At 43.0% G+C, this 25,342-nt stretch overlaps 1 protein-coding gene across 1 annotated transcript in view; it reads left to right on the top strand.

Moving 5' to 3' along the window:
• The window catches only part of MYO3B (myosin IIIB), a 210,217-nt gene that overhangs the window by 28,150 nt on the left and 156,725 nt on the right, over window positions 1-25,342 (top strand). Inside the window, 2 exon segments of the mRNA XM_044418298.1 lie at window positions 5,397-5,602; window positions 12,359-12,424. Of these exon segments, the coding sequence (XP_044274233.1) occupies window positions 5,397-5,602; window positions 12,359-12,424 (272 nt within the window).

Here is a 25,342-nt window from a genome sequence, read left to right as displayed (position 1 = left end):
AATTCCTGTTATTGCTAAAGATGGTTGAGATGCTATGAATGCCTTATTAGCTACGGCCTAGATAGATTACCTGCTCTTCTAAACAATTTTCCCAAGCAAAGGGAAAAGCCTTCCAATAAAGAGGAGAGAAATGAAACATCACAATTAATTGGGGTACTTTGTAGCCTTGGAAACAATGTGAGAGCTGTGACATCAGCAACAATTATGTGTAATTTTTAGCCCTATTTTATCTCCAAGGTAACCAGAGCCAATCTTTTTGCTTGGAATATTCCAGAGTTTCTTGGGCTGAGGAGCTGTGCATGAAGCGTACTGTTAAAGAGGCTGCTAAAATAGTATTCCTCTGGGCTGGCCCCTTGCTTGTTTATTCAGTACTATGATTTGGCAGTTTAAATATGTGAATGATTCCCCCGAAAAGCCCCCTGAGGTGAGATGACAGTTTTACATGCGATGTTTAACCCATGATAGCTTCTTTGAACGGGCAAGTCATTAGTTGATTCTGTAGCGATAAACATGCCTGTGTAAGCTCTAAAAGATATTTCTGAGTGTCTGAACTGTTTGTGCTCCTGTTAATAAGTGAAATCATCAGTGATTGGCATCAGGAACAGTATCCAAATGAATGCTGCACCTTTTCTATTACTGTTGCACCTGTGTTTCCTAAAAGAGCCCAGGAAATGAGTGCAAACTCTCATTTCTGGAATGGGATGCATCAGCAAAGCTGCCTTCTGAGAGTTCCGCTGACCTGCCTCATTCCAGAAACAAGGCTTTCTGCTCATTTTTGCTGCAGCAACCACTAGTTTCCCATAGTGGTGGGTCATGGGCAATGTTAGATGCTGACACATTGCTTTTTTAGGCTCAAAAATACAGCATGTTCATCTGATGGCTTTCCTGTCTTAGGGCTCACTTTGATGTTAACTCAGAGGTGTAAGAACTCACCGCTGTGGTGAGTCTCCTTCCTACAACATTCTGATACATTAGAGGCCACATTTTGCAAAGGAGGAGACTATGATGTGGCTTCTTTCTATGAGGTTGTGTCACCCAGTCAGGACTTCCTAGCATAAACATGTTTCATATATGTTGTCTCATACATGATGCTCTCTAGCCATGGCTTTGATGGAATTTCATGCATGTGGGTATTGCCCTCATAGGCAGTTCATCGCATTTGAAGAAGGCTTCATGCATCACTGAATGACAGGATTGCAATATTCTAATATTCTTACTGCGAGATAGCATTGTCTGGGCAACAGTGTATTTTAGCCAGGCACAGAAACTAGTCTCACCCATTTGTCTTTCTCTGCTGTTTGGCATGCTTATATTTTGCATGGGAGCGGATAGTAATAAATGGATAAAAGAGCAATGCATAAATTTGTAATGAAGACATGGATTGATGATAAGAGAGAAAGCATTCACGTCACTTCCTTGCTGCCACAGACAGTGTTTAATGTCAGTTGCCTCTTCATTTCTTGAAAAAGTAGAATGCCTTATGGGAAACCATAAAGTGAAATAGGTTAAATATGTGTTATGAAGCTTGAAGTCTGGAAAAGCAAATGGGGTTTATTCAACTGTACCTTGAGGTATTTGCAAAACGAGCTTCTCTCTCTCTCTCTACCCTCCTGTCCAAAGGTAACTAGAAACTAAAATTGAAAGCTGAAAGCAAAATGACAAACACAAATGATGCCTTGTTAGGCTATGCCCATGACTAATACAACCTTGTAGTTGTCAAACTCCCCGGAATCCAGTCGCCTACACCTTGCAAGGAAAAATAGCAAAGCCAGATGTTACCAAGCAGAGTGCATTTTCTGCCTGAGAACAGTCACTTCCACATGGTATTTCAAAAAAGAGTGGCTTACCAAGCAATATGATTCCTGTTTACGCCAAAGTGAGGCCCACTACATCTAAAAACACAAACTTCTGGTTAGGTGTGCCCAGTGTGTTGTCCTTACAATGCAAGCCTTTCTTTTTAAGTTCACATATTACTTATATCTTTTGTAAGTAATTGAAACCTTCCTATGGTAAGCATGTCATGAACAGAGCTGGCTGGAGCTGGGGTCGGACTGGATGGCCCGGAAGGCCCCTTCTGAATCTCTCTATGTTTCTATGTCTCTATGGTTCTATTCATTGATGAGGTTTACAGTGTTACCTGGAAGTTACAGGTAACCTAAGTATAGTTATGTGAGAAATTCTCAATTTGCCTTTATTACTGTTAAATTCTCCACACAGTATCACATAGGACTGCCTGTGTGCATATAGAATCATAGAACCTTCACAAGGTGCTCACCCCTCATTTTGCACCTGCCCAAATCTCACCCCTTCTTTTGCACCTGTCTTGAAGGGTAGAGGAAATGCTTCTTTACACTTTTTTTCTTCACAGCTATTCAGGGAACCTCAAAGTTTGGTTCAGATGATGTCAAGTTGACCGTTTCCTGACAGTTAGGACCCCGAGGGTGTGGCATGGGCTTCCACGAGAGGTCATTGAGATCCCGTCGGTGCAGGTGTTCAAGGATAGGCTGGACGGCCACATGGTGGGCATGTCATGAGCGGAGCCGGCTGGTGCCGGAGGTCAGACTAGATGGCCCGGGAGACCCCTTTGGACTCGCTCTGTTTCTATGTTTCTATATTTGCTTGGAAGAAAGACCTGTGGTGCCCCATGTGGCTTGTTCCTTATGTGTTTTAAAGACTGGGCTTCATTTTTAATGGTACTGTCCAAGTTTCTCCAATCTGAAGTTGTGGACTTCAGCTTGGATCTAGCCAGCATGGCCAATGGTCAAGTATTGCAGAAGTTGTCCAAAACATCTGGAGGACCAGGTTGCAGAAGATTGGTCTATAGGTGATGATTTAACCTTCAAATTAATGCTGTATCCTGATTACAGCAACATCTTATTGTGGATTGAAGAGCATGTATAGCCTGCAACCTAAATGTTACTGTCAGTTTGCTATATAAAAGTATCTCCTCAGGCTACCATACAGCTGCTTCTTCCACCTCCCTTTTTTAAGGAACTCATGCAGTGATTTATAAACTGCTTCTTGAAAATCAGAATGTTTCCTGAATAATTTTGCAACTGAATAATCTGTCAGAATAGTTTGTTTCTCATCAGGATGGCACCTGTCAAAACTGCATGCTGGATTCTTGCCAGGAAAGGCCTGATTAAACATTTGTTTTTAAAATCTGTTTAGCATCCTGTCCTCTATTCCTTCCTCTCTCCTTCTCTCCACCCACTCCTTCTCTTTTTAAGTATAGCTTTTGGAAAGATTTTGTTTCATTTTCCTGTCAAATCCTTTTGTAAAAGTGTTTTTTAAATTAATCTGTTTTTTAAAAAACTGTTTTGCTAAGGTGGTTTTGGGAACACACCCACATTAAAAGAGGAAGAACAATGCAGACTTGATTGACAAAATGCCTAGCAAATAATAATTGCCCTTCATTTTAGGAAAGGAAAGCAAAGGTCAATTATTTTTTCCCTCCAAATTAGGAACATGGATACTAAGAACCAGAAATAGCCTGTTGGATCATGGATCTATTTTATAACTGTATGTATGCATGTAACCAAGTACACATTTTGGTTGTAAATGCATTCAGATATGTAGTTCCAAAATCAACAGAATCTATGTATAAGCCTCCCACTTACTTAAAATATATTGCTATGTTCTCAGAGACAGTAGTTTAATATAAATAATGAGGAAATATTTGGCTGTCATTCCTAGTTGTAGAATTCTCACCCCGCTAATTCTGTAATTGTTAATATTTTTCAAAAAGAAAAAAAATCTGATTTCTAGTTTTAATAAGCTGAACATTTTTTACTTCTCTTTTACTTGGCAAGTTTCACTTAGGGATGGCTTAGAGTGAGTCTTGGCATATGATTTACTTGCAATGCCTCTATGAAATACTGAAGATGACAGACAATCTTCTTGTTCAGGCAACTGAAAGTCCCTGTCCTCCTTACTGCTAACCAGTGAAGAGAGGAAGGAGATTGGTGCAAACATATCACTACCTTTTCCTTGTGTGTTCCATCTCTGAGGCTGACAGAGCCCTCAGGGTGTGTATAATCTAGAGTTATGGGATGAAATGAAGCAAACCACAATTTCCCAGTGGTGTGACCTGTTAGACTGAGGACATGCCACTCAAGGGGGTTGTTGGAAGCTTCATTGATTGTGGCATTTTAATACCAGACTGGACAAAACAGTAAGGGATGTAGCAGAGCAGTTAAGCCTAAAAGGGTGCCATTCAGGTTAAAAGTATGCAACCTAGCACAGATATACACTGACCCATGCTAATATGTTTTACAATGAATCGCAGGAAGCAACCTCTTGTGGAGGACAGGAGACCGACAAATAAGTCCCATCTTTTAGTCCACTAACCAGGACAAACATCCCTACCATATGTGGCTTTGTGAGTAATTGTAATTTGTCTCAAACTTAGCCAGAGTCTGGCCTGCCATGCAGCAGGCTGACAACACTGGCAGGGGATAGCCCAAGTCTCACAGTGCTTTGCACCTCCAACACCTCCACTACATTGAGCTATACAAAATGTCATAGCACTGCTCATCTACCAGTGCTTGGTTTGGGCACCAAATACTCTGGATACCATGCCAAAAAACAGGCAAACTGTGTGTACATGTATACAGAGCTAACCCTTGGTCTTTCCAAACCATGCGCCTAGCATCTGCTTCTAGGCAATGCCACATCTGGCCCAATGCTTCTTTGGGGTACAAGACACGGTTACGAATGGCACCTTGTGCCAATATTGCCTGGCATACTTAAAACGAGTAAGGAAGTGGGGATATTCACCTCAGGTGCAGTTTGGGGCACTGCAAACCCTACACCAAAGCCCCCAAAGAGTGGCCTATACAAGATGCTGCAGCATCACACCCAGTCCAGTTCTTCATTTGATCAGAGGTCATAGCCACACAGATTGTCCCCATGCCGGTAAGATGTAGTACACTAAAAATAAATATGGATCAAATATGTGTGCATCCCAAACTAAGCTTGAGCCATCCCAAATAATATATCCAAAGCCTCAGAGAGAGTGACTTCTGTGCAAGGCCACACCCCAGAATAAGATTTAGCTTCCTCCAAATCATAGGCTGAAATCTTCAGATTGTTCCAACACTTGTTGGAAGACACTTTCAAGCGTCCCCCTCAGTAATATCTAGTCTACACAGAAATGAATACAGCAATGGAAATGTGCATCCCAGAATAAAATTTGAGCTACCCAAACAGCATGCACTCAAACAACCAAGAGAGGGTCATCATGCCTGGCCCAGCTATCTATCTGGACACAGGGCATTGTTTAGCAGCCAAGTTCACACCACCAGGACATGATCTGATATTATTTGTTGGGAAAGGCAACATGTTCATTTGGAACATATGGTGTATATTCCGAGATATCACAGCTGTGTTTGTAGCACAGGAAGGAGCTCCAGCACATGTCCCTGACAACACCGCGGCCGTGGTGCCACCTGAAAGGATTGCAGCACTCGTATATGAACTGTGCTAAGCCAATCTGTCAAGCCAGCATCGGTTTTCAAGAAGTTCACATTCCTTGGGGAATACCCACCAAACAGTACACAAAGTCTTTGCAGTGTATCAGGGCAGATATGCATGGTGACAGGTAATTCAAAGGGATCTAAAGTTATCAAGTCCTGCAGAGTGAAGAAAGGTGGATCCCAATGACAGCCAAAATGGACAAGTTTAGACAAAGCTTAGAAAAGTACCATGAACTTGATAGACTGAAAATGTAAGATGGCATGAAGAGGCTTATGCAGAAATTACATTACCACCCTCCATTGCCCCTTGCCAGTGAAGGAAGTGGTTTTTTTTACTAATAATGTGTTCTCTTAGTAAGAGTAACAACATTATAGACATTACAGGGTTAACTTCTGCCACAGGCAGAAGAAATAGCTTGGCTTCCCATTGATTTTTATCCAGAACTACATATGTGACCACAATCGTATTTATGTTGCACAGTGTACCAGTTTGCACATATAACCAAGACTTTTGCACATTTATTTTGGGTTATTTATATGTGCTATTAATATCAGGTCAATAATGGATATAAAATTATTTTTCAAAGGCAGTGACCTGGTTCACACAATACAGGAGTTCACCATGGGTTAATTAACCCATGGGGGGCAGGATTGCATCATGACAGCACTTGAGGGCACCATTTTTGCATGACGCCCACAGTTGCTTGGTTTGACATGGGTTGCCGTGCCATATGAACCTTGGTGGCAGGGGTTGAGAGTCAGACAACCCTTAATAACCCTAAAACAAGCTGGTAGGCTGTCATGTCATGCAAACCAGCCCAGTATCTTGCACTGTTTAACATTTTCTATTGATCAACTTCCATGTATGTTTCATTAAAGAGATACTCTAGGATTTCTTTTTCTATTGTGAACAAGCATAAGCCTTGTTTCTGTGTTCTGTTTATGAACATTCAATTTAAATTTGCCATCTAATCCTATTGGGACCTTACAATCACCACCAGGAACATTCTCTTAATGTAGAGAGTATTTGTTTGGAAGTGACAGGTACAGATATAAAATCTAACTGACTTCATCACATAAGTAGATGTGAGAGTGAAGTCCGTGGTGCAGATGTGCAGATATTATTGCCTATTAGAAATGTATATATATATTTTCAATGGCATGCTTGCGACTTTTAAATCAACCTGCATTATCTGGTAAAGAGATCCTGCCTTAACTGCTTGGATAAGAGAGTGAAGTTTCTGTTTCTGAGAAGGATTTACAGGAAATCTGTATCCAGCAGTCAGCTGCAGACTTTCAGTACAAAATGGAGTCTTTCTTGGCCTCCCTATTCAGCTCATTGGATAGTGGGGCTCTGTGCACAGAAAAGGAACGAGGAAGCCTATTTATGATACAGCATTGTACTGGCTTTTCTCCTCCTCTAGCCCTCATCTGTCTATTTCCATGCCTGACAAAACAGCTATTTTACTTCTAACTACTTGATCCTATGTGCATTAAATGCAAGTACATTCTGCTGACAGATCTTTTTCTTGTCCCTGGATCAGTGCAGTCTTTGGGCTCTGAAGAACCCTTGGACAAGAGACCTGTGATGGCCCTTCTTCCTCAGTGTGTCTGCTGCCCCATTGCCATTGTCACCAAAGGCTATTGCTCCTCATCTTCCTTCTCAGCATTGCTACCACTTGCTTGCTCGATAGGCAGAGAGCCAGGGAGCTAATGAACCACGGCATCTACTGCTACGCATCATCACCACCACCCCTGTCTGGGCCAGAGCAGGAGAACAAGTGGGCTAGAATGGTGAAGCAGGGAGACAATCCCAGGGGGCTCTTTTCAATGAAGCCCTGGTGGGCTGTGGGCCCTCAGCAGGGGTCCAACCATGCCTAACTTGACACTGGTCCTGATACTGCTAGACCGATAGGTAACATAGACAGGTATACCCAACAGTTGTCTCTTGGCCACCAGCCACAGAGAGATAAAATTGACATTTGTGCAGGAGCATTTAAATTAGCAAATCTGGATCAGTATGTTTTATCCGAGAACATATGGAGTATGAAATTCCATTTAAGAGTTTATGTTTCTTAATGCAAGCAATTATGCAGCCATGTGTACTGGAATCTCATTATTACACATCGTTAGACTTCTCCCTTCTTTTCTTTAAAAAGGGAACCTTATTTAGCTTTAAGAAACAAGTATGTTTCTGTTTGCAGAAGTATTAAGAACAAGTGGGATATATTTTAAGATCTTGTAATTGTTGACATATGGAGCATCTCTGGTTGCTTTATTTGAAACCCCTCTAAGCGAATTCACAACAGGCATCTACCTGGCTCTTCTGCATGTTTGAGTTAGTTCCCAGTGGCAGGTGTTGACATTCAGCAGCTAATTCCCCCTCCCTGCCCCCCATTGAAAACAACATGTCAGCCTCTGATAATGCATCTGTTCATTTAGAGTCACAGCCTGTTTTTTCTTGACAAACAATATTAGAAATAAGAACATATGCCTTTGCTTCTCAAATATTTTGCATATTGTTATGTTTATGCATCCCCCACCTCCATAAAAGCTCACTATCAACAAAATATTCTAGATCAATGCAGTGACTCCCCCCTCCAATGTTGCCCAGTGTAAATCTATTAACTGTGATCTGTAATTAGGTGCACAGCTTAACGTACAGGAGAAATGGTGTCCACTGAACCGTGGCTCTGGTCTTGATGGTGAAAAAATGACCCATTTGGTTTCACCAGCTGTGACTTTGGAGGCAGGCTCAATGACAGAGAACACATAACACTCAATAGATTACAAGGTTTCCAGTTCGGTACATACCCAAGGAGGTGTAACAAGGATCCCAAACTACTGCCAAAAATAAGACACATTTCTTTGGTCATAAGTATTAAATTTCCCTCCTTCCTCTGCTTGATTCTCTTTCTTCTGGGAAGACAGAGAAGTGGGTTAAGGGAAACTTGGTGTATTCAGTGTTAGCAGAGAGCTGTGACTACATGCCAAAACTACCATTAAACTTGATCGCTCTGGTTGGACAACTCCCCCTGCCCCAAGGGCACCATCTGGGGACCTTTGGCTTCTATAGCTAATATCACATAACCATCAGGGCCACCCAAAATTCACTGGTAGATCTGTTGTCACGGATTCATGCCATCCACTTACTCAAAGTAAATACTGTTTTTGTTCTTCACATATTCTTCTTTGCCAGTCAATGAAAAACAAACCAGAAAGATGGCAAGTCTCCTAGGTGAATTCACCCCCCCCCCCCCCCGGGAGGTTTGGTTATCTCTGTATACAGTCTCATTTCCAGGTAGTAAAGAGAAATTTATGTATGTTAGGTGAAGATGTGTGTAAACCCTGTAGTAGAATATGCAGCAATATGCTTATTATTATGGCAGTAAAGTAGTTGTTGTTATATTTATATCCTAACCTCTTCCTCTTAGTAGGTAGCTTACATGGGCCTTATGTGGGTTTTACCTTCACAACATATGGCCAAAGGCATTGGAGTCTTATGCAGAACCTGTAATCACAAAGCTATGTCTATAGAGTTTGACTGGTTGCCCAAAATATCACTCCAAAAGCCTATAGTTACTATGTGATGGGCTGGCTATGTATGTCAAGGGTTTCCATACCTAGGAAGATGACATCTGAGCTGTCACGTGATGCAACATCAAGAATGAAGCATAAAATGATGTTCTGTATGTGGGAGATTTGCAGATTCCAGTGAAGGACAGCCCCCATTTTCTGATGATGTCGTGTTCTGTATGGGCTTTTCTACACAAGGCATCTACTGTGTGCTTGTCATTTCCTACTCATGGTTGTTTACAGTTTCTTTAAACAATGCTGTGATTTCCCAGGTTCACTTCTCAGTCTAACCAACATTTTCAGTATTTTTAGAGGAGCAGCTGTATGGCATTTAATTCTAAAGGAATTGCCAAAGGAAATGCAATTTCCTTGTGTAATTGTGCTATTGAACTACACTACAGTGCCTCCTACAGGTTATGTAGCAGAAAAGCAAGAAAAGAAAACCTTAAATCTCAATTCTGCAATGAAACAGTAAACTAACAACCAATTAACAAGTGTGTGTAGGAGCCCTGCAGCAGTGGAAGGGCAAACTTCTGAAGTGGGTTCAAAAGTGGTCTTGAAATTGTGCAAGAAGCCTCTATGAGTAAAGCAGACTTCCTAATTAAGGTATTTTTTTCTTCATCTTCTGGAGAGGAAGGTGACATGCTGGAGGGGGCAGGGCTTGGCCAAACACCCTCTTCTCACCCTCCCTCATACATTTGTTATTCGCAGGAGAAAGAGAGTGCCTTAAGAGGGCTCTGGAAATAATGAAGAACAAAACTGTACCCTTTAATAATATAGGAGGTGATTTATATGTGACATCATATCCTGTGATGTCTCACCAGCCTAAATGGAACATATTTACAGCCCTGAACTCGGGGAGCATTGTAACTGCATTCAGCCAAATGCCTGTTCAATCTCTAAAGCAACCTGGGACATGAAAACTAGCCACTAATGAATGGTCTATAAAGACTTAAATAAGCAAGCAAGTTGTTGCAGAACTCTCTGATTTAGCCGTTCTTGTACTGTAAACAAATGCGTACATAGGATGGAAGACACTCTTCAGTCAAGGAAAAACACAGATGACATCTCTGGCGCCTTTATGTCGCTGTTAGCTTTCCAGGGGAGAGAGGTTTCTAATGTGGATGGCCAGAGGATGGCAAGAGCCACAGAGGCAGAGTACATGCCAAATGTCCCAGGTGCGATCCCTTGTGCTGGGAATGAAAGAGGCAGTTGCTCTTGGCTCATGTTTCTAGGTCAGGGTGGCACAGACTCTTTGGATGAGGATGGTGAAGCCTGGGAAAGGAGCTCTGCAGATGTGGAGATGGTGCAGGAGGGAGAGCTTATCTCAAGGCTGCTGTTTCCAGGTGCTCAACCCTGGGAACCAACAGGCCCTGGAAGTGCCAGGAGCGGACATGCGAGAGGAGCCAGAGGAGCCTCATCTGATCCTTGATCTCATGACGTGGCTTTGGGAGAGAAGCGCTCGCCAGCTGGGGGCCTGTGTACAACCAGGAGACTCGCCTGTCTCCAGAGGGGCATGCCTAGAGGGGTGGGATTCAGAGTTACTCAAAAGGAGAGTTCTCAGAAATAGTTTCTACTCTGGGTTTAACAACCTGCTCTGTGCATGCTCAGATACACTTGCTTTGCTGACTATAGCTTGCTGGATATGCACTGGAAAGAAAAAACTTTTGCCAAAGAAGGGGGGACCCAGGCTCCTGACACCTGGCAACTCAGGTGGGTCTGGAAAAACACATGCCTGAAACCTTGGAAAGCCACTGCTAGCCAGTGCACACTACTGGGCTAGTTGGAACAATGATCTATTCTGGTACAAGACTGATTACCATGTTCCCCTGCTACTCCAGGTTCCACCCTGGCAGAGGACAGGGGATATGAAGGCCCCGTGGGACCTCATGATTCTGGCTTGGCTTCTCAGTGCATCTGACAGTCTTCTGGCCCCGAAACAGGATTTTGGGGGCAGAAGCAAGAGGATTTTTCCCTGCATGCACTGCTTTCTGAATACAGACAGGATTTGTATGTGCTGCAACTGGTTCTCTAAGGCAGGTGGCGACAGGAACCTATTTAATGGAACATGGGACTAAGCATTAATGTCAGTGAATATAACCCATCACATTACTTCCTAATAGTGAATGTGATAAATGATGCATATCCTGCAAGTATTTTGGATTTTTCTTCTCATTTTGTGCTGGTATTATACCAAAAGAGAAAAGTAATAACATTTTTCAGCTCAGATAACATGACAAACTGCAATGAAATGGGATAGTTGAAATGGTTTTGAATAGATACAGATGAACGGAAATGGGCCATTTATTACAGAACCGTAATGTCTTCACTATGTTTTGATTTGTTTGATTATGTGTGCACATTCTCACACACACACGGATGGGAGGAAATTGAAACCCCAGTGGCTTTCGCTCATTTACATTGCTCCAATTTATGCTGTATTTGCAATTCTAGCTTTTTTAATTTTCCAAATTATTTTCAAAGAGTACGGTCTTATCAGTTATTGTCCTGAATTCAGTGTGTGTTTCATTTCTCAGCAAGCACAGAAGCTCTGAAGCTTAGCTGCATACTATTGCTGCTGTGTTATTTACTTTCTGGTAGGTTTGCCATAACTTGTCAAGTGTTTTCCCACCTGCATGGAATACTGACACTGGTGTGTGAATCTAAAGCAGCAGTGCAGATCTTTCAACTCAAGGGCTGAATGCCATCTTGGATCTTGGCAGCCTCCTTTCAGTGGTGGACAGAGATGAGGGCAAAAGGAGTGGGACTGAAAGACCAAAAATATTAGCATATTTCAGTTTAAAGTTCTTACAGACACTACTTAAGTCTTAGGAGAAATATTTTGACTGTAAAACATGAGGAAAAAACTGCCAAATTTGTCCAGAGACAAATTCTGTATCCTGAATCTGAAGGTCCCCTTCCTCTGGTGGTGTTTTTCTAATGGAAGAATTACTTCTACTGGAGAAGATTTCTTCCTTCAGGGCAAGGGGATTTTTAGATCCAACCCACTGGCTACAATTCTGCATCACAACATATGCTTTATTTTATTGACCTCAACACTGTAGTCCTATATACACTGCATCCAAGAGAACATGCCTTGGAGGACAAGGCATGTGTCCTTCCAGAGTAATGGGAGAGTTCAATGGCATGGACTGCTATAGCAATGAAACCTGGCAGCAATTGGCAAACAACTGGAGTAATCTATTAGAACTGTCATTCCAACTCTGCATAGTGGCAGACACCACAGTCTATTGGATGACGGGCTTGATTTATTTCAGTGATTCTTGTATGTTTGTATTTTTCAGGAATCCCCCTCCTACTTTGTTCCAACCAGAAAACTGGTCCAGAGGATTCAACCACTTCATTTCTCAGTGAGTAGTACCTCTTTCTGTTTGAAATTGCTTGCTGCACAAAGGTGATAAATAATGTTCGTAGAAAACTTTGAAAATGACATTTCTTTTTAGTTGGCAAGAGCTTTCATTAACAGTATGAAATTTCTTCTCATAGACCTATCATTTAGGCTGTCAACAACTAAACAGAAAGTTGGATTTGTCTAACTATTTTGCCTGTGCCATGGACTACATTTGAAATAAGTTTGCTAGTTAATCATCAGTACAAATATTTAGCACACTGCTACTTTTTTCTTATTTTTAAAATTTGTACCCCATCTTTCCACCAAATGAAATCAGCCCGGGTGATTTTGTTTTGCAAAAGGATGAACTAGATGTCATGATAACCAGTGCCAGTGGAGTGGGGTGTTTTTCCTTTTAGCCACGACATGGCCGGAGTGGAGGTGCTGAATGTGTAAGATACAATGTAATTAAATGGACTGTGGTTGGGTAGGTTTATTTAATACATGCCAACTGTACTGATCTGAATTGGGCATGCACATACTTACACTAAAGTAAAAAATAAGGCTAGGATCAGCTGCAGATTACGCATTTAACATAGCATGCATGTTAGCTTTCTGTCTCTGAACTTGTCATCTCAAGTGAAGGTTGGAGTCCCATCTCCAAGGCTGTTGCAGCACAACAGCAAAACCTAAGGCCAGCTTCACACAATACAGCAAGCGTGTTGCATGTGTTATGCTGCAGGTTTTCCTAGCACGCACCTGCTAACCATGAACCAAAGTTGTCATCTGAAGATGGAACTGTGAGCAGAGCACAAATAAATAGCACCAGTGCTGTTTCCAACGCCTGGACTCACTGCATAGCCCCCAGTAAAGCTTACGAGACTGTCAGCAGAGGACACAGTAACTGTGGCCCTAGCGCTAGTGACTGTCAGTTGAATGACAGGCTAGCTGCAGTCCAGCAGACAGACCCTGCATTACGGAGAAAGTCCTAGTTCAGAGCACTGCCTGTGAGTTCTGCGGAGGAAAGGTGCAACTGAATCCCATGAACAGGAAAGCCTGAAGTAATTGCCAATGGAACAATTAATACAACGATCATTTGGACAATGGTTCAGGGATCTGCTTGGACCAATGCAAGGAGCTGCCTCTGCCATTCCCACGGAGGTGGCCTGTCCAACACCACATGGTGTTGAATTCTATGCAACTAGATCAGTTTAGTGAACATCATGTCACATTTCCCCCATACCCAGCACACCAGCTATATCTGATGTGCACAGCTACCATTTCTGGGAAATCCATTTCTGGGAATCTTGTCCAAGAATTTGAAACTCTTCTCTGGAGTCTAGTGAACATGCATGGAGGAACAATTTAAATCTGAACTATATTGGTGTTGACAATTATGAGGTGATGTTTATTTATTTGTTTAATTGATGAGTTTATTTGCCACTACAGTAGCCCATATTGGGAGCACAATATATAAACCACACAGCATTCTAAAATCAATAACATTAAATCAGCATATTAAAACATATCAACAATATAGTACAAACATAAAAGATAATATATCATAATTAAATTATAAGATAGAACATTAAATAAAACAATGTAAACTAAAATTGGCTAAAACAAAACATAGGGTCAGTTTTAAAACCAGATAGCCATTAAAATCCATTGTTAAGATAACCAGAGAACAGGCGAGATTCCCCAAGAAGGACTTCCTGGCCCATTCCTAATGGATGGATAGGGGCATACAGGATCATCTGCTCCTGTCGGTACCCAGGTCCCAAGCTATTTAGGGCTTTATATGTAAGTACAAACACTTAAAATTGGGCCGAGACTTTCACTGGTAGCCAGTGCAGTTGGTATACGGTGCAGTTGATTGGTTGGCAGACTAGTTTTTGTTAGCAATCATGCAAACCTATTTTGAACTAGTTGGAGTGTCCAAACTGTCTTCAGAAGCAGATCCATATAAAGCACATTACAATTACCCAGTTGGGATGTTACCGGGCATACGTAACTGTGGCTGTGTAAGGGCTGGGACGTGGGTAGCAGCTGGGACAGGCAGAACACCAGGACTAGGGTGCTGTGTGAAGCCAGGTCCTGCAGCTTATTAGGGCTAGAGGCTGGTGGCATGGTCAGCAGTCCAGGGTCAGGGTCAAGGTAGCAGGCAGTTCAATATTATACAAGTGAGAGAGAGAGCACATTCCAGAAACAGTCCAGTGGTCTGATGTCAGGGAAGCAGTCACATAAAGGAGGTCCAGACAAGAGGGGGCTAGAGCAGGGCAGGAACAACTGAAGCAAACAAGAACGCACAGGAGCAGGACTGGAACAGACTAGGTCATGCAGGATCAAAGAGGAGCAAGGCAGGAACAGACGGGTACAAGGCAGAGACCAACCAGAGCAAGGCAGGAGCACCTGGAGCAAGCAGGAGCAGAGTGGAGTAAGGCAGGAACAAGACTCAGAGATGCAGGGGCCAGAGCATAAGAAGCCCCCAAGACAACTTGCATTGCTATGGCAAAGAACCGCAGTGCCAGAAAGCCTTTTATGCTGCTCTTCGGGACCTCCAGCTGCACTGCATAATTGCTCTTCAGTTGCTCCCTGCAAGAACATGCAAGGGTGCTCCTGGTTCTGCGGGGTCACTCAGGCCCTGATCCTGACAGGCTAGGCTCTATCTGTTGGGAGCTGGCCCCAATTGGTAAATAAGCCACAGTTGGAAGAAGGTGCTCTTTGCCACCTGACTCCACCTGAGACATAAGTGAGGGTTTTGGATCCAGGAGCACCCCCAAACTGTGGACCCTGTCCACAGGAAAGGGTGTAGGCCATTCAACCCATCTGACCAACTGACTGCCTACCAACAGTACTTCTGTCTACTCTGGATAGAGCCTCAGTTTATTGGCCCTCATCCAGCCCATTATCAAGCGCAGGAACTAGTTCAGGACAGACATCACCTCACCTGGATTTGCTGTGAAAGGAAGCAGAACTAAGTATCATCAGCATATTGCTGTGATTCCAGCCCAAACCTCTGGATGACCTCTCCCAGCAGTTTATGTAGATGTTAAAGAGCATGGGGGACAGTATAGAGCCCTGTAGGACCCCATGGGCATAACCGCCATGGTGCAGAGCAGCGGGCCTCCAGCACCACTATCTGGACCCAGTTGGCTTGGCAGGCGTAGAACAAAGCAGTGCCTCCAACCCCCAACCCAGCCAACCTGTCCAGAAGGATATCATGGTCAATGGTGTCAAAAGCTGCTGAGAGGTCCAGGAGAACCAACAGGGTCATGCACGCCCCCTCTCTCTCTCCCAGCAAAGGTCATCCCACAGGGCAACCAAGGCAGTGTTCCTCTCAGACCCAGGCCTGAAACCCAATTGAAATGGATCCAGATAATCAGTTTTATCCAGAAGTGCCTGAAGCTCCTCAGCCACCACCAATTCTAATACCTTGCCCAGAAGAGGGAGTTTTGCCACTGATCTATAGATGGTAAAACCCCTGGGTCCAGGTTTGGCTTTTTAAGAAGTGGTCTTATTACAACCTCCATTAGAGAAGCAGGAAACACTCTCTCTCTTAATGAGGTGTGGACAGCCTCCTAGACCCAGGTGCAATCCATCCTCCTTATAGGACAACCTCCTTAGATTTTCCATTTAGCCATGAAGAGCAAGGATCAAGTGGGCAAGAAGTGGGACTAACAGCACCAAGCACCTTGTCCACATCAGATCACAAAACCTAAAATTCATCGAACAAAATGCAACCAAAGAATGGTGCACTGGACACATCTCTTATAGGATCTAGCTCAGTTGTGGAGTCCAATTCATGACAGATCTTTGAAGTGTTGAGCAAATTCATCACAAAGAGCTATCAAGGATTCAATAATTTCTACCAATGGGCCACAATGTAACAGCCCTCAAAAAGCTCAGTCGGATGGTACTGGGAAGATGCAATGGAGGAGGCAAAATATTGCCATTTTGCCCTCTTCTTTTTCGTGGAATAGCCTCGATAATGAGCACTAAGCCATGTTTGATTGGATTCATCATGAGATTTCCTCCATCTGCACTCTAGCCTTCTTTCTTCTCACTTCATTGCCCTAACTTGTGGTGTGTACCAAGGGGCTGATGGAACTCAGTGAGAGGGGAAAGGGCGCTTATGTGCATTCATGTCAACCACCCGGGTTGCCTCCATATTCCATAATGCAACCTGAGCTTCAACGGGAGTGCCAACGATAGCAGCTAAACAGACCCCTGGAACCCTCTAGAAAACTTCCAGGTACATTAGACTCTGGCAGTGGACCATTTTAATTGGACCCCCATCTTTGCAGAGGGGGAAAGGGGTCAAAATCTAAGCCAAACCAGGAAGTGGTCCAACCATGACAATGGGGTTAACAGTAACCCCTCCACATTTGAGCTACTATCCTCCTGTTCCATTGAAAAAACCAGGTCAAGAGTGTGACCCTTTTCATATGTTGAGCTAGTAACATGTTGAGACAGCCTCACGCTGGCCGTGAAGTCCTGAGCTGCTCTGGATAGAACAGCCTCAGCATGGAGATGTTGAAGTCCTCTAGAATCAACATCCTCAACACCAGGTCCAAGACCATCTCGGTCAGCTCAGGCAGGGAGACTGCTGGGTAGCAACGTGGGTGGCACACTAGTGGGATCCCTAGTCTTTCTCAAGAGCTCAACACACAATGCAAACATTCATCCCTGAAGAGACAGGAAAACTGGAAAGGGAGAATGAATATAGACTATGGCAACACCCCCCCCCCCCACCGCCCTGTGGCCCTCCAGGCGATGCTGATGCGGAACCAAGTACCCAGGTGAGCACAGTTGGGAAAGAGGATTACTGGTTTATTATGATGTTGGATTATTCCATTGATGGTTCCCTATTTGTAGCTTATTTGGAAAGTGGTTAGAATTTATATATAACCTCCTACTGCTCTGTATCCAAAATGTGACCCTTAATGTATATTAAGCACTATTGTTCAAATTATCAATCATTGTTTATGGAAGATTTGATTTCCACTTAAACTATTAATGCAGACACAGACACACGCATGCACACAGACACGTGTGTGTGTGTGTGTGTGTGTGTGTGTGTGCGCGCGCGCGCGCGCGCGTCACATCAGGCAATAGAGCATTGAACTGTTTGGCCATTAGTGATAATTGACTCATTTGCATGCATTAGTTATGCATTTGTCAGTGCCTGACTTGTGACAGCTTCACTTTGATAAATTAAAAGCAATGATTGTAGCAAGTCCATTCTGTTTTTTATCCATATGTTAGGACCTTGCCTGATGTTTCTGTCACCCTTATGATGAGTAGTTGACTTCTCAGTAATTCCATTATCTACCTCCTTCCTGATGTCAAATATCATTTGCATAACAAGCTTATCTGGTTCAAGTTGTGGTCCAGACCTGTGCAGTTACATACAGGAGAGCATGCATCTCCAGACAAGTGTATTTCTGAATTCAGTTCTAATGAAATGACGATTTTTTCCCAGCACCATTCATTCCAAGCTATGCTCCAAATGCTGAATTTCCTTCCCTTAGACCAAAACACCCTTTTAAAAAAGAAACTTATGTTGATGTATTTCAGTAGATACTATCTATATGTGAAAAAAGCAAAGAAAGGTAGCAGTGTTGACCATAAGCAGAACCTGACGATACAACAGTAGTGAAATAACTTTATTGAGACAGGAAAAGAATTACAGAAATGTGCAAGCTTTTGAAATCTCCCAATCTCTTTATGAAGCAAGATGTTACAAAAAGGCAGATTGGGCTATCGCCATGGTCAGCAATTGCTTTTGGACACAGGCCCTCTGGGGAAAGTGGAAAGCTGAAGCTGTTTGGCTTAGGAGAAAACACCTGCCATGCCTAATAGCATGGCAAAGTTTCAACACAGGGCCTAGGGTAGGAGCCAGGCAGGAATTCCTTCCCTTGAGGCCCCACCTGACCAGTCCCAGACATCTGCAAGACTCACAGAAAACTACTTTTTGGGGATATTGGCAAAGCAGTGACAAAGAGAAACAGCTCACTGCTCCAAATTTACTTTTTCTTTTACAGCAGTGAAAGGCTTAGTAGCCCTTCCAGGGCAGGGGGTGGGAAGAGTCTGCAACCATGATGAATCATCTGTTTTCAAGCAGTATCAGGGCTGACCCAAGTTATTTTGCTGCCTGAGGATGAACAGCAAATGTTCCTCCCTCTGTTTCAAAGTCAGTGGATTGCACCAACGAAGAACCAGACCCTATTTTATAAATAAACGTCCATTCTCTTTCTCTTTTCTGCTCACAGCTGTTTATTCTTCTTGAGCCTGGAATTCAGTCACCACAGCCAACATATGCACCATTTTTCAGGGTGCAGGCCCCTCAGTAACTTGCCCACTTGTGAATGTGTCTGGGTTCAGCCCAGTGATGATACGCTTCATGGCTGCAATTGACCTTTGACTGCCATTCTAAATTGTGCTCCGCTCTAGACTCAGAATGTGTCATTGTTGCAGTACCTTTTGCATTTATCTCCACTGGATGATACTCTGGTATGTCTTTGCCCTGGCTAGCACATGGCAAAGATCCATTCTGGTCTCATTGCACTGGACCCTGTACTAGTTACATGCTTGTCCTCATTTGAATAGGTGGTCTTACCTGATTCTTCTGTTATTTTCCTTCTGGTACATCTCAGGATTCATGCACTGCCCATCTGTATATTATAGACTAAATTTATCTTAGTCTTACACATTTTCATATTGAATTACAGTAGCCTTGTGCTAGGCTCCATTTAGTTTTGTTAGGGGTTGGACTCTCACTATGCCCCTTTGCCCTAGATCTGGAAGCCCTGTTGTCCACTAGTAGTAATACAGGGCCTGCCTTTATTGCTTCTGCCTCCTGTGTCCGCTAAGGGATGCCCCTGTAGGATGCTCCTAACTCTAATAGCCTTGCCCTTGTTGGTAACAAGTGTCTTCATTCTTCGACTCAATAGCCTTTGTGCTGGACCTGTGTTTAGGCCTTGGGATGGAGTTCCCAATGATCTAGAAGTGCTAAATATGGCTCTGCCCCTGCCACTCTTGCTTTTTGCAAACTGGTGTGTTCAAAATCCCAGTCACTTCATAGTTTGGACTACCTTGAGATCTACCAGTCATACTGCTCTCTGATCATCTACAACCACAAACTCTAGTCTGTACTTCTCGTTTAGTTTTGTGTTAGAAATGTTGGGTGTGCAATTTCTTTCTAGTTTTGATATAATATGATGGTACAGTCTTAAAAACTGATTAGTTTCTTCCAATAGAATAGTAGGACTCACTAGGTAGATGGGGATAATGTTGCAGCTCAAATCTAACTAAAATGGTAATGCTTTTCTCCCAGGCTCATGGGCACACGGAGTTGTTTATACTGTTCTATTGACTTTTCTTACTTGATCTATTACCTAGGGAATATCTTCACATTCTGCCTCACTCTGCATACCTGCAGGGTGCACCCTAGATTTTGGCCTTTTCCATTTGATAGACACTTGGGCGCACAATGGTCAAATTTGTCCTCTATTGGTATTTCTTCCCATAAGCTTGGCAACTCCCTTTTTGATTTCCTTGTTTTCTCCCACAGTACTTGCATTACTCTATAGTGTTCACTACTGTTCCTACATCTGTTTTCTCCTCCTTCATTATGGGCAGTTTCTGCTGCCTATCCTTTCATGGCTCTACTCCTTCGTCAGCTGTTACCTCTCTCCCCTCAGGCCCGAAACCATGGGTGTCACTTGGGCTCCCCCCAAGAAGTATTCTTAGGTGAGCCAAAAGCTATGAGTCAAGCGAGGATTGAAAAGCAAGTCAGGACTGAAGCTCATACCAAGTGTCAGGATCCAGGAGCATGCTATAAGTCAGGACAGAAGAATATCAAAGGATGCAAGACCACCAGAGCTCAGGAAGACCCATGTGGTCAAGCAAGGCTCAGCTGGAACAGGAAACCTTTTATTTACTGGCCAGCCTGGATGATTGGAGTCAGTCCAGGACCTGAAGATACTTCATTGAGAAGGTTGACATCTGCAGTTCAGTGGTTTACTTCATGGCACAGTTGTAGAAGCTCCTGGTAATTATATGTGAGGTCTGGACATTCCAGCATGAGCAACAGATGGGGGCTAGCCCATCCGTATTACTATGATAATGTGTAACCATCTTTTTCTCTCCAAGCCAAAGTATTTTGATGGGAGGCCTGAAAGTGCTTGCAATATCTTCTCTCGGTTGGCCATGCATGAGTTTCTTGATTGAGCAAAGGAGGGTGGCTAAAAAGCAATATAACAGGGAAGTGCAGATAGATTTCCTGTACTCTGCAACCATGTGTCTGCATGACGTGCCATGGAAGGAAGGAGGTCTCTGACTATTGTGTCACAGAGAAATTCTCACCACACATAGGGACAGTGTATACAGGCGACTCTAAGGATATTCCTAGTTATAAACATAAAGAAAGTAGCTGCCATCTTAAAATATAATTCTCTTCTCCCTGCCCCCACAAGTCCACAGTTTCATGTGGTAGAAAATACTTGGAAAAATAACCAAAAAACCACTAATAATCTTAGCATGTTTGCCTCAATATATTTTCTGGAGGTGTCACAGGGTTAATGTGTGACAGGAGCAGGAGGATAGAATAACCTTTATTTGCATTACCTCACCAAATAGTAATTTTAATTAACTGAGCAATGATATCTCCAGGGACAGACACTTATTTTAAATTTATTTAACCAGTGATTAACTATCATGGCTTCCTGAATTAATTAGTCTTCCATAATATGGGAATTATGGCACTTCAGAGGCAATCCTGTACATGCTTATGTTGGAGTATTTTCTTCTGAGTAGACCAGCATAGTAGTAGACAAAATGTAGAATTATAGGATTCATATATTTAGCATGGCAACATTGCATGGATTCTGAAAGTGATCATTTGCCCATGCAGTGTAAGCGACATAATCAGTTTACACTTTTTGCTTTGGTTTGTTGTTGAATTCTATTATGGTGACAATTCATCTGGCCAGCCTGAAGGACTCATAATTCCTGCCTATTACAGGGGCCAGTAATTTCTTACATTGGTTGAAGTGCAGAGTGTCAGGTTGTCAGAATTTCAAAATTTCCAGCCTCAGATTGCTATTCTGGATTAGGCTGCCATTGTAGAGGCACTCATCAGGCAATACCCCTATTGAACCCAGTGGGACTTACTCTGAGGAGAAACGTATATGATGGCACTGATATTTTGTGTTGTTAAGCTATTTAAGATAGAAGGTTACAGTACCTAGGCTCTGATTGTGCAAACACAGCCTGCGCACTCTTAAGTCCCTTTCAAATAGTTGAGATTTACTTTTCACAAGGGATATTTTGATTTGACTATCAGTGTCCCATGGAATTATTGTCAGTGAATCAATCTTCAGATGCCCAAAGAAGGTGCAGGTAAGGCAGAATTAAGCTAATATGAAGACATGTCTAGAAAAGACAAGCCAGTGAAGCTGCTCTGCTTTGCTCTGTTCTCTGGCTTGAAAAATAAGACTCAAGCTACACAAGATATTATGTAGATCAGGGCAGGCAACACATGGCACATGGCCTACATATGTCCCCCTGGCCTTCAGTGAAGCCCTTGCTGCTCTGGATCACTGCCAAATTTGTTGCTGTGGCATCAGCAAAGCAACCAAGAGTTTGCTACTTCATTTTGGCAACAAATCATGACAGTAGTCTGGAAAGGCTATTATAGATGGGCTTTGCCTTTTTAGGCCACCGGTTTGTTGCCTAAATCCAGCAGCGCACAGCAGGGTGAGGGTGTCCCCTGGGGGTTCTGGGCATTGAAACTGGCCCCTAGAGTTCCCAGAGCTGTCCACCGTGAGTTAATTCCTCAAAGCTTGCATGACTGACTAAGAATTTATTCTCTTGTCAACTGTATTTGCCTCAGATCTGAGCCTGAGTTCTTTTACAGCTTCAAAGGCTTTCTGTAACTTAAAACTGCAGCATAAATAAATAAATATTGCTCCAAGAATTTTGCTGTAGGAGAATTTATTACAGCCCAGTTTGGTGGCATTCCAATACTTGAGTGTCTTTTCATTAGGGACATTAGAAATTTATGAGACCTCTTTCCAAAAGATGGATCAATATAAACATAAATGTGTCCTGTGTACTGGAATGTCTATTTTGCAGTTTTGATAATTGAATACTGTGTAATACACCAAATTTTATGTAGAATCTGTGTGTTGCAGAAAAAGTAGTGCAAAAATAGTTTTTAATCGTGTGGTGCTACTTTAGGGCACATGATCTGCATGTCAGGGAGAGTGGCTTTCTTGAAAATTTGTCAGAGGTGAGGGGGCTATAAATAATGCTATATGGTTATATAACAATGCTATATTTCTAATTCTGAAAACATAAAGGGGAAGGCAAATGACTACAGGCAGAGCATCCCCTGCTTTCCATCCTTTTGTTTTCTACAGCAGTGGTCTCATACAGCCACTTGGAGGTAGGCAGGTATGGGAACAGGAGAGCAGGTGTGAAGGGGCATGCACATCACCGGACCATTACCCAGAAATCAAAATGTGCTTGCTCCCCTCTCCTTTCTGCAGCATGTGACTGACTAGCTCAGCCAGGGGTATATAGGACAGAGGCAGGGATGAGCCATCTCTGACAGATGCTTATGAGGGAAAATGTGTGGAAGGTTAACCATGCAGAGAGACAGCTTTCAATGGAGCTTGGTTTTTCATTCTTTCCCATTCTGCACCCTACATGCATTAAACTTGGGAGAGAGCTGGCTTAAATGAAAAGCTATGGCAGATGTTAAATTGCTGCATGTTTAGATTCACTCTCTCATTCACACACTCAAATAGTTTAAATGTCTCTGATGATGGTATGACGTCGAAGATGTAGCTGTTTTGCTCTGTCATTTTGTGAACAACAGACAAGCCTTAGAGTCTTTCTTGTCAATTAATAATGTGTCTATAATAATTCACATTTGAAAGCTAGATAAGATGTGAAGGTTGTGAAAAGAGCTTAATGATTCTGGAGATGGAAAGCCGTTAGTATTGTCTCTATGTCCAGAAGAAAATAATTCAGTCCACCTCCTGTCAGTTGTCAGTACTGGGATCTGCCCCAGGGGAGCACAGAGTGGCTCAGCTTCCTTTCTGGAACATCTTTGGTGGGCCTGCTGAAGTGGTTAATGGAGGGGAAAATTAACATCTGTGTTGCAGCTGATACGGTGAAATGCATCTACCCACTACAGATTAGACTGGGGTAGCTGTTACATCTTGTTTAGACTTCACACATGGGGCTGGCTTTGAAGGCTACTCAGAAGCTTTGGTTAGTCCAAAACAGAGTAAGCAGATAAATGACTAACTGGGACCAGTAGAATGGAGCCTCTCTCACCAGAGCTCCACTGGCTCATAGCCTGTTCCTTAAGAGAATTACAGTGCTGGCCCTAAACAGCTTGGGACCACTTCTCTTTCTTATGCATCAGCTTTCCCAGATATCAAGATAATCTGAGGCCTTTCTCTGTGACTTTCCCCCTGTCCCCTCCACTTAGTTCTTGGAGGAAAGGAATTTGGTGACTGCCAATAGGTCATTTTTGGTTACGGCACCCCGGCTCTAGAGTTCCTTACCCAATAAAGTTTGCCTGATGCCAAACCCAATATCTTTTCAGTATTCTCCAGGAAACCTTTTTATTTATCCGAGCCTTTTATAAATATTGGAGCTGTTACTCTGCTGCCCCTTGCAAAGCCTTTTGGCCAAAGAATAGGTTATGCTTTTTCATAGTAAATGAAATATAAAATAAATAATATTGTGATTCACTTAGCTTTGCCAGAAGCCATCACAGAACGATGGCCTCAGTTAGTAATATGCAGCATAACTTTGTAACTCAAACTTAGTATATAATTGCCTTCGAGTTTATTACACTCATGCAAGGAAAAAAAATTAGTAACATGATGGCAGAGTGTTGAAGGAGAAAGGTGAGTGACAATGAAGCTCAGGTCAGTTGTTCTCTAACAGTATTTTGATGTCTGTGGGCATATCTGCATGTCACGGCAATACAGTGTGGCAGTGAGCCACAGTGTGTTGCTTGTTCTGTGAACAACCCATGGTACTTTGGTTGAGACTCGATCAGACCCACCATTGATGTTTGCTCCTTCTCCACTTCGACTTTCCCCTCAGTCCTCCCACAGGCATCTCAGGGAATGCTGCAGCAGGACCAATTTCTCTCCCCTTCCCACCACAATCAATCTTTTCCTCCTCCTGCTCCTTCCTGTACTAGACTGCCCAAAGGGTGAGCTAACTTTTCCAGTTTCTAGGTGGTCAGGAACATAAAAATGTAGGCCATCCACTTTGAAAGGAGCTGTCGTTCTGGCTCCTTTTAAAAGGGATTTTTATTTTTGATTTGGCAAAGCTCCCCATGGGTTCTTCACTGGGACATATGGAGGGAGCCCCATCAAAATGCCAGTTCCTTTTGAAGGGTATTGGCTCACACATCAGTGGGTGTGGTGTGTGCCTGGGCAGCTCTTGGGGGAAGCTGGTCTGTGTAGTTCTCTATGTATGTAGGCTTCCCCTCTACAGTTATCCAAGGCTAACACATAGGGAAGGCAGTATTAACCAGTACACGTTACAGAAACCTCAATTACATTTGCAGAATGAAACCTGCCAATGTAGATTGCTAAGCACATCTTTTCCCCCTGTGGCCATCCATCCCAAATAAACAGATGCGAGGGTAAGAAAAGGAGACCAGTTGCCCCTTTGCTTGCCTTATTACCCTCCACACATATACTGTTCAAAGGAAGTTTAAATTGGATGTTAAAGCCAAATAGCTGTAGTATGTCACATTGCTTCAGTGGTGGCCAAACAAGCAGTACAAAATTATGCTTTTTGTGAGCAAGCAAATACCTGGATAATTCAAAAAAAGTTGATAGCTGTCCTCCAGGCCATTGTGATTAGAGATGTTAGAGACATCCAGAATAGATTC

This window comes from Varanus komodoensis, unplaced genomic scaffold, assembly GCF_004798865.1.
Source record: "Varanus komodoensis strain SLA01 unplaced genomic scaffold, ASM479886v1 scaffold9, whole genome shotgun sequence".
Lineage (NCBI taxonomy): Eukaryota > Metazoa > Chordata > Lepidosauria > Squamata > Varanidae > Varanus > Varanus komodoensis.
Note: the sequence above shows the minus strand (reverse complement) of the source record. Positions and strands in the feature narration are given on the sequence as shown.